The 13,731-nt window shown below is 60.9% G+C and overlaps 1 protein-coding gene across 3 annotated transcripts; it reads right to left on the bottom strand.

Moving 5' to 3' along the window:
• Positions 1–4,532: 4,532 nt before the first annotated feature.
• Positions 4,533–8,564, bottom strand: TMEM250 (transmembrane protein 250). Of its 3 annotated transcripts, none has more exons than XM_034929502.3 (2): positions 8,423–8,564; positions 4,533–6,968 (listed from the first exon to the last, which is right to left on the bottom strand). In XM_034929502.3, exon 2 carries the CDS (start codon positions 6,842–6,844, stop codon positions 6,425–6,427), a length of 420 nt encoding a protein of 139 aa, XP_034785393.1. In that variant the 5' UTR covers positions 6,845–6,968; positions 8,423–8,564; the 3' UTR covers positions 4,533–6,424. The 3 variants fall into 3 exon arrangements, with proteins under 3 accessions (XP_034785393.1, XP_034785394.1, XP_057154580.1); XM_034929503.3 differs by lacking the exon at positions 8,423–8,564 and adding an exon at positions 7,800–8,323; XM_057298597.2 differs by lacking the exon at positions 8,423–8,564 and adding an exon at positions 7,878–8,323.
• Positions 8,565–13,731: the final 5,167 nt, after the last annotated feature.

The raw sequence follows: 13,731 nt of genomic DNA, 5'->3' as shown, positions 1-13,731 counted from the left end.
GCAGGGCAGCCCCCGCCTCCGAGGGCATGAGCGGAGGCCTGCAGGGAGGGCCTGGGCAGAGAGGGGCCCTTTCCAAAGGAGACCCATAAGGAAGAAGAGAAACGCACTGGCCTCTGCAGATCGAAGCACGTTTGTCTCCCCCAGAAAACGCTGAATCAGCACTCACAGCACTGCCAGGGCCCGCGCCCTCCTCCGATCGCACGCTGGAGGGGACAGGCCCTTCCAAGGTCACGGAGCATCAATATCACCATCGACGCAGCGGCACCGGGGCAGTCATGCTCTGGTCTGGAGTGGGGGCCGCGCTTGGCCCTGCCGTCCTTCCTGCTGGGGGCTGTGTCTGGAGCCGGGCACCTTCCCCCTCAGCCCCTGCTGTCCTGTCCTGCCCCCTGGGGAGGGGCGCGAGGTGGAGGACATTCCCGTGTGTGTGCGTTTGGGGTGGTTTTGCCTGTGGAGGCTGCACACGGGGGCTCTGACGGGGCAGCCTTCCGAGGCCACCTGGTCCACCCTGTACTGGGGATGGGACAGCACGTGGCCCATCTTGACCGAGCATCTTAGATCTTAAAATCCCCAGCACCACCCCCTTCCAGCCATTGCCTGCCCTCTGCTGGCTCCTCAGCTTGGATTCCGCTTTTCAGCAAGAGAGACCCCCGGTCTGGTGCCCAAGCTGGTGTCCCCGTGTGGTGGACGACGGGGAAAGGGGGGCTCTGGGAGCCACTCGGCACAATCCCCCCGGGCCAGGCACAGACTGAAAATCAGACCCCACTAAGTCAACAGCCCCGGGCTGGCTTTGGTGGCTTCCTGCACACCCCGCGCCCGGCTGTGACTTCCTGACTCAGCACTCTGTTCAGCCTGAGATGGAGCCGCTCCCCACCTCCAGGCCTCCCTCCCACCCGTCTCCACCCAGGGGCCGCCCTCCCCAGAGCCCCTCTGATTCCTCCCTCCCCGGCCCGCCCAGCTCCCCCTCAGCTTCGCCCCTGCCTTGGGCTGGAGACCTTCTCCGTGGTCCAGGCTCAGGGATTGGTCCAGGGCCGCCCACCCTCCCCCATCCCCCAGGCTGAACACTGACCTCTGGTGCCAGGCTCCTCACTCCCAAACCCACTGCGGTCACTGGGGGCCTCTCATCCAGCCAGCCCCGGGCAGCTCTGATTCCAGAACCTTCCCAGCACGTTCCTGACCTCCAGGCCGGTCTGCAGCTACCTCCACTTCCCACCGTCCCCAGGAGCAGCCAGCGGCCCTCCCTGCCCACACCTGTCCTTCCCAGCTCACACAGGTCTGGCCGCCACCCTGAGTCCCTGGGGCCACTTCCCTCCTTCGCAGGCAACCGAGGCCACCTGCAGCGGGAGGGGAGCCGCTGTATGGACCAGCCGCCTCGTAAGGATGGATCCTGTCTCCTAACCAGCTCCCAACTCCCTCCGAAGCAGCTGCGCGCTGCCTGAGATCTCTGCAGGAAGCCGCAGCGGCCACATGCTTAGGTTCTGTCTCAACACCTTCCCAGTCCTCGACTCCTCACCACTGCTGGAAGCTTCTGGAAGCCTCCAGGCCTGCAGGTCACTCCTGTGTTTTCAGACATGTGGAGCCCACCACCAGCAAATCAGGCTGCTCTAAATGTGACGTGTCCGTGGAATGCGCTGGTCCCCCAGCAGTGGTCCTGGCATGTCTCCCCACCCAGCAGAAACACAGCTGCTGCTGGGAGGGCCCAGGCGGCCCAAGACAGCCCCAGACATACAGCACCATCGGCGGTCCCTGGAGATCCCTCTCTGGGTGGCACCCTTACCAGTCACTGCAGCATGGTCTGGTCTGGGTGTCTGTCACTGTGGACAAAGGGCCTGGGGACAACCTCCAAGTAGCTCCGGCCTTCCTTGGAGCCGTGGCCCTTGCACAGCTCAGCTGGTCATCTGGGACCTCAAGGGGAGAACAACTTTGAAAACAGAACCTGTCAAACAGGGGAAACGCCTGGTTAATACAGCCCGAGGATGGCAGGTCTGCTGGGGAGCGGTCGTAAGCAGCTCCACCGCCCCTCAGATCCCCCACAGGGCTCTTCAGCCCCCCCAGAGGAGCCGGGTTAGCGGGGCTCCCGCAAGGCACACACTGTGGCCATGGGGAAGCTCCTTGGCTCTTGGAGCCTGTGACATGCCTCTGCCCGGGGAATGGCCTGAGCCTAGGAGGTCGAGGCTGCAGTGAGCCGTGATTGTGGCCACTGCAGCTTTGGCAACAGAGCGAGACCCCCATCTCTGAAAAAAATTAAAAAATGGAAAAACGGAAAGAAAAAAAAAAAAGCCCTTGTTAAAATCCAGCTATGAGTGGCTCCTTCTGTGGGAACTGCTTCCTTGGGTCTGATGAGACATTCAGTGTTCACGGTGGCGTCTGTCCCTGTACTCAGTGGTCCCATGGGCTGGTGGCTCCTGTACACGACAGTGTGGATGAGGCGTTGCCACTGTCGTGGGGAGTTCTATCAGATGGAGATGGCCCAGGCAGGGAACAGCAGAAAACATGCCAAATCCACTGAAAACCAGAGTGAAGCCGGGCGGGGAGGGCCAGGGAAGCCCCCAGGGAAGGCAGGAGCCCTTGTGCAGCCTCTCTGGTGTGGTGCGTGGCCGGGTGTGACCACAGTCAAGGGCATAGCCACCTTCGCCCACACCTGGCAAAGCAACAAGACCAGGACGCTCTCCCAGGCCGAGCCTCAGACGGCCCGTTTGCTAACTGCCCCGGCTTTGTGTGCACAGGTAAGGCTGCGTGTCCAGGCCCTGCGCCCACCTCAGGACTCGGCTGTGGCCTGGCACCCCCTGTGGGGCACACAGAGCCCCCAGACCTTCGGATCAGAAGCCTGGTCTGGGAAGCAGTGTTCCACACCAAGCTTCAGCCCTAGGTTTGGTAAAACAAGCGTCACCCTCCTAAGCTTTTCAGGGGCAAACATTTTTGTAAGGATTTCACAAACTCTGCCATCAAAAACAAAACCCCAGCAGTTTGGTGAAACAGTTCCACAAAACTCTACAATGGATAGGTTGTTACGTAATGGAATCCAGAGTTTTCCTTTATTTTCTTGAGAAGGGGTCTTGCTCTGTCACCGAGGGTGGAGAGCAGTGACAAAATCATGGTTCACTGTAGCCTCAACCCCTCCCCGGCCTGGGCTCAAACAATCCTCCCCACTCAAGCCTCCGGAGTAGCTGGAACTAGAGAGTGAGCACCACTACACCTGACTCATTTAAAAATATTTTTTTGTAGAGATGGGGTCTCCCCGCTGCCCAGGCTGATCTGGAACTCCTGGGTTCAAGCGACCCTCCCGCCTTGGCCTCCCAAAATGTTGGAATTACAGGTGTGAGCCACTGCACCCGGCTGGTTTCCCTTTAAGTGACTTTCTTGCCATAATGACTGCCTGGGAGGAAATCGTTGTCATCTTCACGTTGTTAGAAGCCTTTGCAAGTGAAAAAATGAGAAACGTGAACTTCCTCCCTTCACAGAAGCTAAGAAAGCCTTTACAAAGCAAAGATTCTACAATAGTATGAATAGTATGTCTCTCGATCTTCAAACTTTTTTTTTTTTTTTTTGAGACAGAGTCTCACTCTGTCACCAGGCTGGAGTGCAGTGGTGCAATCACGGCTCACTGCAGCCTCGATCTCGTAGGTGCACACCACCATGGCCAGCTCATTTTTAAATTTTCTGTAGAGATGGGGTCTCACTATGTTGCCCAGGCTGGTCTTGAACTCCTGGGCTCAAGTGATCCTCCTGCCTTGGCTTCCCAAAGTGCTGGGATTACAGGCGTGAGCCACTGCACCTGGCCTCAAACGGTTTTTTTGGATAAATAAGAACTTTGGTTTTATTTTTCTTCCAACCTTTTTTCGTGTGTGCGCATCTTCCCGAGGTGGATCGGGCTGTCCTTACTCACAGCCCTGAGGCCTCTTTCCTTTCAGCAGCGTCGGAAACACCACCCCAGCTTTAAGACTCTGAACTAGGCTGGGTGGAGGGGCTCACGCCTGGAATCCCAGCACTTTGGGAGGCCGAGGCAGGTGAATCACCTGAGGTCAGGAGTTCAAGACCAGCCCGCCCAACATGGTGAAACTCCATCTCTACTAAACATACAAAAATGATCCGGGCGTGGTGGTGGGCGCCTGTAATCCCAGCTACTTGGGAGGCTGAAACACAAGAATCACTTGAACCCGGGAGGTGGAGGTTGCAGTGAGCTGAGATCGTGTCAATGCACTCCAGCCCGGGTGACATGAGCAAAACTCCATCTGAAAAAAAAAAACAAAACTCTGAACAGGCCAGTCAGCCGAATGCAACCTCCACCGGCCTGCACAGCAGTGTCCCGGTGACTGCCCTGCTGACAAATCCTTGCCTGTCAGCTAGGCTACCTCCCCAGGGCAGCTTCCCATAAGGGGAACCCTGGCCTCAGGGGCTCCTTCCCCAGCATGGCAACAAGTGTTTGGGAAAACTTTCCCATCTTACACAAGATGATTTCTATGGTGCTCTGGGTGATTATTATGTCCTTCAAAACAGAATAAAACAAATTGAACTTTAAGCAATCACTCCATCAACACATTAAAAAAATAGGTTTAATGCAGGTGGGTCATCGCATGACGAATTTCACAGGCACCGGGGACAGCAGGCGGCCAGGTGCTCAGAGGGCACCAAGGTGCCACAACTCCCTGCAGCGCTGACACCACACGAGCGGCACCACCAGCCCCCTCCCGCCTCCCGTCCCACCTTCACCCTCAGCCAAGAGGCTTGGGTGACTCTGAGTAATACGTTAACAAAAAACAAAGCTTCTTTGAGGAAACAGCGTGACTTAGTGCAAAAGATTCTCTGCAGCAAGAAATGAGGCCCACGCAGGGAAGCTCCCGCCTACCTGCCCAGGGCCTGGACGCAGCCCAGGCTCATCAGAGGTCATCCACAGAAGCTGCCGATAAATTAGAGAGCACGGTTTACGGCCAAAGATTTTTTGCTTTCTCTACCTGATTTAGGGTTTTTCAAAAAGTTTCTCTTCCAGTGGCACACAACTGTCCTCATGGCTCCTGGGCCACTGGTCCGCCTGACAGGGCAGGGTCGCAAGTCCCACCCATGCCCAGAGTGTGGGGACATGGATTTGAGGTGACACTAGGGTTGTCAGTACTACACCCTGTGTCCTGCTCTAGGGTAGCCTCTGCCTGTTGTCCTTGCAATCATTATTCGGGGCGCCCTCCCACTTGCCCCCAAAGTCACACGGCCATGGGCAGTCCACCATAGTGCTGCCGTGACTGCAAGGCTGAGGAGCAGAGCAAGGGGTCCTGGGTGAGACCTCGGCCCATGGTGGCCACCCTCCCTGAACACAGGCATCTGCGCCCCTCCAGCCCACCTGCCCCTGTGCCATCATTTGGGCCCCCCAGACACTGGCGGACAGCGTGAGATAAGATCTCAGCATATACCTGGGGCTCTAAGATGCTGCTGGTGCCACACAGGCTCTGGGGCTGTGTTTGCCGCCCTGAGGCCTCTGCCGCCTGCTCCGGACCCTTGAGACAGGCGTTTCCATCCTGGCTCACTGCAGCCTCGATCTCCCAGGCTTTCTTTGACGGTGTTCCCTCAAAGAAAGAGGCCCAAAGCCCTCCCCCGCAACAAAAGCCAGAAAGGAATGGAGGTGCCTCCGCAGAAATCCAGAGCATCTGCAAGACATCCTCACAGCCCTCCCAGAACAGACAGACAGGCCAGTGTTGCTGGAGTCAGCCCCTGGCTCCCAGGGTTCCCCCCAGGCCAGCCCCTGAGCTGGGAGCCTGCTGAGGCCCCTCCCACCTGAGCCCTTCTCCGGCCCCCCGCTAGACTGCATCTACACAATCCAAGAGGACCCTGAAGGCTGGCTGGGGACTGAGGACCCACACAGCCCCTCAGGATGACACACACAGGGTGGTCCGCGGGCAGTGCCAGGCCTCAGGCGGCCCAGGGCAGAGTAAGCAGCTTTGTGGCAGTGTGGTGTGTCAGGGAGGGGAGCCTTCCGTGTCCCGTTGGCTGGGGCTGGGACCAGGGCACGCAGAAGGGGCTGTGCAGCCAGGAGGGCCCCCCTCCGGATTTGCTCCTGGGCACACAGCCCTCTGTGTCCAGGGACCTCCCAGGGTAATGTCTAAAGTCCCTGGCAGCTGTGGTCCTGGAGAGAGGCCCACAGAGAGGCGGAACGGAGGGCCCACCCCGCAGTACGACCTGAAGACGTGTGAGCAGGAGCCCCCGGCAGGTGGGCGCTGCCCCTGAGAGTGCACACGGGGAGGGTGGGTCCAGGAAGCCAGCCTAGGGGCGGTGTCCGCGCCCGCATCACAGAAGTCTCAGCCCTTTCTTTTCTCTCCGTGGGCGCCGGGCAGCAGCGACTGCCTGGGGGATGGGCGAAGGGAAGGCGCTGGCCGACCCCACCCATGGAGAGAACACAGCCACAGGCCGGGACGATACATCAAGCTCGCACCCACGGCCCTCACATGTCCACGAAGACCATGAAGCACCAGCCCAGGCCCCCGACCAGCAGCATGGTGACGTGGATGCCATAGACGAGCAGCTCGTTCACCAGGCGGAAGTCCACGCGCCGGCGGCCCAGCAGCAGCAGCAGCACCGACAGCTTGCGCTGGAAGCGCAGCAGGACGCGAACGCCCAGGTACTGTAGGCAGAAGAGGGCGGCCAGCGCACCCCAGAGCGCCGCAGTGAACAGGCTGCAGCTAAAGTAGAGTAGGAAGCGGATGAAGCCGTACAGCCAGCGCGTCTTGATGTACACGTCGAAGTTGTTGTACTTGGTGCGGGCCAGGTGGGAGGCGCGCACGGGCCCGCAGGCCGCATGCAGGCAGGTGGTGTGCGGGCCGTGGAAGGAGCGCACCCGCCGCGGAATGGGCATGACCGGCATTGGGCCCCGGCGGCGGCGGCGCTAGGTCGCAGTGGCGGCGGCGGTGTCCAGGCGGCGGTCGGCGTAGGGGTCATGGGCGCCTAGGCCTGGGAGCCCGCAGCTGAGCCTGGGGGGAGGCGTCGGCCTGCGGGGAGAGCCGCAAAACCCACGTCAGTATGAGGACACCATGCGGATCCCTCCCCAGGCAATCAGCTGGCGAAAGTGGACACAAACTCCAGCACCAGGACTACGGGAAAATGGAGTCCAGGGCGGGATCTACGGGCACTCCTGGGCTCTTTTCCACAAACCCTCCCAAGGATACTTCCAAGGGGCCCACCACCTGGGGAAGCCAAAGTGCTTGTTCTAGGGCAGCACTGGGGAAAGGAGGCCTTCGGGACAGTGGCCAGGGGAGGCCCCCGGAGGTGGTCAATGCCAAAACGGATGGGAAGGGGCAAGAGTGGCTCTTTCCTGCAGGATCCTCGCAGCTCCCCACTAGCTGGACCACACTCTGCTCTTAGGCAGTCTGTCCTGGTCTTCTGTGGCTGCCTGACCCAGGGCTGATGCAAGCCCTTAAATGGCATCTGCAAGAAGCCACCACAGGGCCGGGAAAAGGGACTCCAGGGCTCGCAGGTGAACCGAAAACGAGCCCGGCGGGAGCAGGTGACTCCAGCAACCTGCTGGGTGCCAGATGGACGGCTCGGGGGCCGTGGGGTCACCTTCCTAGGCCTGAACCCTGGCACTGTCCTTCCCTAGCAGTGACTTTGGGCAGGTCACCTGACCCCAAGACGGCTCCTGCTCTGTCCAATGGGGGTGCCAATAGCACTGCCCTTGTGGGTAGCTGTGGGAGGGAAGGGGCTGGGCCTAGCGTGCACAGTGGGGTCGGCCCGGGGCCTGGCAGCGGCCCTTACAGACTGGGCTGCAAAGAGCAGACGCGGCATTTGGCTCTCCAGCTTCACCTAGTAAAGGCCGTTTATACCTTGCCTAAATTATCTGTAGACGGAATGAACTCAAAGGTCAGGAAATAAAATCTGAGCAGGAAAGTTGGTAACATTACAGGGGACTGTTGCCAAGAGCTTCGCCTGCCTTCAGATTCAGCCTGGGGCCCTGCCGTGGGGACCTGGCCGGGGCGGAGGAGGGAGGGGCCGGGGCCGCCTGACCCTCCCGTGCCCGCAGGGGCCCGGCCTCGCCCTCTCCCTCCGCCCGGCTCCTCCACGGGGTGCAGGGGCCAGAGCCGCCCTATTTAAGGCCGGCCTCGGCCTGGAGCTCGCCCCGGCCGGGACCCCAGCCATGGCGGTGCCACTCAAACGCGACTCGGCGGAGCTGTGTCCCCGCAGGGTCTCGCGGCCCGCGGCTCCATCCGGGTCCCTGCCTTTCTGCAGACGCCCCGAGCTCGGCCCGGCCCATGGACCCAGGACTGTTTCCTCGGGGCCGCAGAGACGCGACGGGCCCCGGCCAACTCCGCGTGAGCACCGGGCCTGCGCGGCGCCGCGCCGGGCCCCCTGGCTGCAGAGCCCCTGCCGGAGCTACTTCCGGGTCCCGCGCCGCGCGTTGCCCTGGAGACGGCCCCCGCCTAGGCCGGGTCCCCCCCCCGCAGCTCACCCGGTGCCCTCTCCGCGGCGGCGCCGGCGTCCCGGACCTCGGGGCCGGCCGGCGGTGCTAGGGGCCGGGCCTGCGGGCGCCCCTGTCCCTCGGGGCTCCGTGCGCAGGGCGGCCGCATGGTGCTGGGGCGCGCGGCTGGGGGCGCTGGCAGGGCGGCTGAGGGCGTGGTTCACGCGTCCCCGGCTGGGGTTGCCCTGCAGGTGAAGGGGCTCCCGGGCGCGGCCGCCGGAGGCGTTTGGCCTAGCGTGGGAGCCGTAGTGCCGTCCCTCGACGGCCACCGTAGGGCGGCCTCACGCCCCCCTCCACCCGCGCCGACCGAGCCGCACTTCCCTTCCCCCTGCTCCGGGCCCGCGCTGGGCGTCCCGGACTCGTCGCTTCCCGAGGGCGTGCGTGCGTGCGTGCGTGCGCACGCTGCGAGCAGTCCGTAGCGTTCCCTCCCCCGAACGCCCTCGGTGCCGCGCCTGGTCTTCTGCGCCTGCGCTTGCCGTTCCTGGGCCGCGCCTCCGCGCACGCGCTACCGCATCCCTTGGAGAGGCAGTGCGCAGGCGCGCTTCCGTGGCGCAGTCCTTTGGCCCCAGGAGAGGGCTTGACCGTGGTCCTGGCCCCGGACTGAGGTGTCTGCGACCCGGCGGGCTGCTGCCGTCGCTGGGGTGGGGCCGGGCCCCGGAGGAAGCCGCTTTCCCGGCGGGGGTGGGCGGCCCAGGGACCGGGAGCAGGTCTGGTCCTCGCGGGGCCGTGTGCGAAGGCCTCCTGCGCGGCCCGGGCCTGGGGCTGGGAGGACAGGGCGGCGGCGGGAATGGGGGCCCCCCCCAGGCTCCAGGAGGGCGGGGAAGGGTGGGGGCGGCTGACGCCACGCGGACCCGGGCGGCACGGAGCGGGTGTGTAGCTGCGAGGCCCGGTGGGCCGGCGGCGACGTCGGCAGCCGAAGTAGGGACAGCCCCGGAGCACGAGCAGGCCCAGCAGCAGCCCCAGGGCCGCCCCCCGCCCCCCACCCCAGTGAAGGAAGGGGACTTGTGTTAGTGTCCTCACGCCTGGTTCGTACAGGCTGGCGGTTGTCCTGGGGGTTTCCAGCGAGGAATGTGTTGGGGAGCGCTCCTGGGTGTGGCTGCTGGGTAGGAGGGGAAGGCAGGGTCAGCAGCCCCTGGGGCGACCGTAAAGTGGGTGGCCCTTCAAATTCAAGGCACTAGAACAAGGGGGCTGGGCCCTCCTGCCCACCAGGCCCGTCATTGGCTGCAGGCCTCCCGGGACGGCGAGCTGGCTCCTGGGCCCACGTCCTTTGGACCAGGGCCGCCTTGAGGGCTGGCACAGCTACCTTCTCCACTGTGGCCCCATCCCCGCCACAGGAGAGAGAGCCGCCTTTACCCGACATGAGCAGGAGTTCGAGGAACATCTGGATGAGCAAAGGCCACCAGGAGGTAGCACAGCAAAAAAGGCCAAGAGCCTGTTTTCTTTACCGATGGCTGGCGGCAAATATTCCGAAAGAAACGTGTCAGGCAAGAAGCGCTAGTTCACGCCTGTCTTTCCACCGCTTTGGGAGGCCAAGGCAGGGGGATCACTTGCCCCAGAAGTTTGAGACCAGCCTGGGCAACATAGTGAGGCCCCTGTCTCTACAAAAAACTTAAAATCAATAAACAGGTCTCCTTCCTTCCTCAATAGCCCTGTTGGTGGCTCACCTCTCTGCCTCTCCAGATGTGAGGCAGATCCACACGTTTAGCTATTGAGATAAGGCTGGGCGTGGTGGCTCACACCTGTCATTCCGGCCTCAGATCTCTTGTGCCCAGGAGTTTTAAGACTAGCCTGGGCGACCTGGCTGGCAACATGGCCTCCACAAAAATAAATAAAACATTTTAAATATATAAACATTGAGATAATAGCATCTTGATGCCTGTCTTCATTTTTTGTCTTCTGTTTTAAGGACTATTAGAGACAAACTAACCAAAGATAATTCTCCCCTCCCACGTGGCTCATGCTGGGACGCCGGCACCGTGAGATGGCGCCAGTGGCCAGAAAGAGGGTGGCATGTAAAGCAGGTGGTCACCCGTCACTCGACTTTTCACGTGCTGGTGAGGGTGGTCGCATGTCCATGGATCAGGGCTCACACCTGGCCCATCTGGTGGCTGTGCCATGGGAGGAGCAGAGCCACAGCCCCGCTCCTTGCTGTGGGTTTCCCGTGTCCTCCCTGCCCTGCAGTCCCCTGGCTCCAGCTCTGGATTAGACACCCCCTGCTTCCCACTGTGCACCCGCCCAGAGAAGCACAGCATGCGTGCCTGCACTTGCCCCCACGCTGCTACCCTGCTCTGGGTACCAAGGACACAGGTACAGCAGAGCCCCCACCCTCGAGGCACCTGTCATCTTGTGACAGGGACAGGCTGAGGGGCAAATGACCAGAAAGGGCGGCAAGTGCCATGTCAGACATATGGTCTTCATACAGGGGATGTCCCACGACTGCTGGGCAAGAGACCCCTCCATGTGGGTCAGCATCACCCAAGCCAAAGGCCAGGGAGGTCTCCTGGGGGGTGTGGCCGTCAGAACAAAGCTGTCAATGCGCATACTTTTAAAGGTGCGGTCAGCTAGTGAGGCTGTGGCTGGCCCTGGCTGCATCCAGACCCTGGCGTGTCCTGCAGCCAGGGGCGGATGCAGGTTTTGTGGGGCCTGAGGCTTCTGTGGTTTAAGGGACCTTCCTTAAGAAAATACAAAATTAGGAACAGGCCTTGAAGCTTCTGCTGCTAAACAGGGTCAGGTGAACCCACTGCCAACTGTGCCCAGAAGACAGTCCCCCAGGCTGAGTCAAAAGTGGTTCATAGGCCGGTCATGGTGGCTCACGCCTGTAATCCCAGCACTTTGGGAGGCCAAGGTGGGCAGATCTCAAGGTCAGGAGATCAAGACCATCCTGGCTAACACAGTGAAACCCTGTCTCTACTAAAAAACTACAAAAAAAAAAAAATAGCTGGACGTGGTGGCGGGCGCCTGTAGTCCCAGCTACTGGGGAGGCTGAGGCAGGAGAATGGCATGAACCCAGGAGGCGGAGCTTGCAGTGAGCCGAGATTGCGCCACTGCACTCCAGCCTGGGCAACGGAGTGAGACTGTCTCAAAAAGAAAGAAAAAAAGTGGTTCACAAAGTCACATCTAGTGTGACCCCTCATCAGCACAGACATACCCCTAGGTGTCCGTTTCTGGGTGAAGTCCTGGAAGCAGATAAATGTTTGCAGAGGTGATCTGTGTGTGGTGAGATTAAAGAGATGAATATATTTTACTCTTTTTTTAACATTTCTGTACTTTCTGATTTTATTTTTTCAGCATGAACAAAAAAAAAAAAAAAAAAAAAAAAGCCGGATTTGGACAAATAAAAAGAAGTGCATGTCAGCCCGAGTGTCCTGAAACATGTTCCTGTATTAGAATCTCCAGGAAAGCTGGGGCCCCCACTCGCCACTACCTCAGGCTGGGCCCGCAGTCACGTGCTTCTCCCTACAGGAGGGTTCTGTGTCCTGAATTCCCAAAGGGTGCAGCTGTCCCCTTGTCACCTTGTCTGTGTTGATGGTTCCACACTCTCTGGTCAGCCACCTGCCCCGCCAGTCTCTGCTTGTCCACGGATGGGGATGACCACTCTAGCTGTGAGGGTGGCTTCACAGGCTGACCCTGCTGCTGCTGCCCATTGCTTCCAAGGTTGGGATATCACTTGGGGTTTGGGGTGAGGGGACAGTAAGGGGGAGCCCTGGTTGCCCTTTCCAGGAGAATGAGTATTTAAGTGCGGAGTTGTTTATTACTTGACTTCAGCAGAGGCGCCATGGTCGGGGAAACGCTTCACGTGCCTTGGGTTATAGGGCAAGTCCCGTCTGTCTGCCTTGAATTTCGGTTTGGAGAATCTGCAAGCTCCACACACGTGGAAGCGTCTGTGCCCCGGGTGTGGGTTCTGATCTTGGTTGTGTTCGTGGCTGGACGCTGTCCTTGAGGCCACCCCTTGGCACCCTTCACAGAAGACAGTGGGGGTCGCCCTTCCCTGGCTGACCCTCCAGAACTGCCAGCCTCCCCTAACTCCCTGTGAAACCAGGGTACAGGGCAGGAGCCTGGACCTCTTTACAGTTGCCTTTTCTCTCTCTCTGTCCCTTCTCCATCTTCCGAGCTCCTACTCGCCCTTCAGGACCCAGCTCGAATGCCCCATCTCTGGGAGGCGCCTTCAATCTTGGGCTGCCCCTTCCGTCACACCCCCTGTCCCCTGTCTCCTGCCTCCCCCTCCTCCTCACGCAAAGCCACCCCCACCTGTTGGTGGCCTGTGTCTCCGCTGGCCCAGGGCTCTCTTGCTGTGGCCACCGTGGGTTTTGGCCTCGTGACCCAGTCCATGCGTGCACAGCGCAAGTAGCTTCCCAGGACACCGATTTCCTCCCCGGCCGCAGCTGCTTCTGGTCCTCTGCCCACTCCCGGGTTCTGCGCCCTCCTGCGTCCCTGGCCTGGCCACAGCTCGGTCACCCCAGGACCACCGTGTGCTGGGGATTTGTCACGGGTTTGTCCTGACGTGTGAGGTCTAGCCGGGGTCCCCATCAGCCTCCCTGTCCCCGTCCCTGTCCCCGTCCCTGTCCCCGTCAGGCCTCCTGCTGCGCTGTGGGCAGTGGCTTGGCGCCATCTGCTGGGCTGGTGCCTGTAGTGCCGCCAAGCGCAGGAGGGACCCAGCGGCTCCAGGTCTGTGGGAGACTTTAAGTTGGGGCCGAATGTGGTGCTCGCTGCCAAAGCAGAGCCCCCAAGCTGGACAGGACCCCTGGCCGTGCGGCTGAGAACACCTGGGGTTGTCCTACCTTTGCAGGGACAGCGAGCCAACCCCTGCTTGGAAGGAGCACTTTCCCCACCGAGGCCGGCCCAGGGCGCGTGCTGAGCAGGTGTGTTGAGTGGGTGGAAAGAATGCAACCCCTGGTTGTGGGACATGTTGAAGCCCACCCCAACCCCTCCAGTACCGTCCTTCTGTCCCTCCACTTGCTGGGGCTGGGGGCCGAGGATGGGGTCACTGTGGGGACTTTATCCAGCTGGTTGACTTCAGGGTCCTAGCAGGGAGTGGCTCTTGCTGCCAGGACAGTAGAGGCCTAGAGAGTCCTATCTCTGACACCAGCCACCTTGTGGGAGGCCTGATCTCTGACACCAGCCACCTTGCAGGGTTTGGGCCAGGGAAGGGGAAGGGATGGGAGAGAATGGAAGCCTCCAGAGTCATTTTAACTGGTCGTTGGACAGAGCCAGTGCGACTTCAAGTTCAATGACAAACCCCCTCTCCATGTCTCTGGGGTGGGGTGGGGCCTGTGGCCCCACAGAGCTGAGCCACCCAGGAG

This window comes from Pan paniscus, chromosome 11 (genome assembly GCF_029289425.2).
Source record: "Pan paniscus chromosome 11, NHGRI_mPanPan1-v2.0_pri, whole genome shotgun sequence".
NCBI lineage: Eukaryota > Metazoa > Chordata > Mammalia > Primates > Hominidae > Pan > Pan paniscus.
This window is presented reverse-complemented; position numbering and strand designations above follow the sequence as displayed.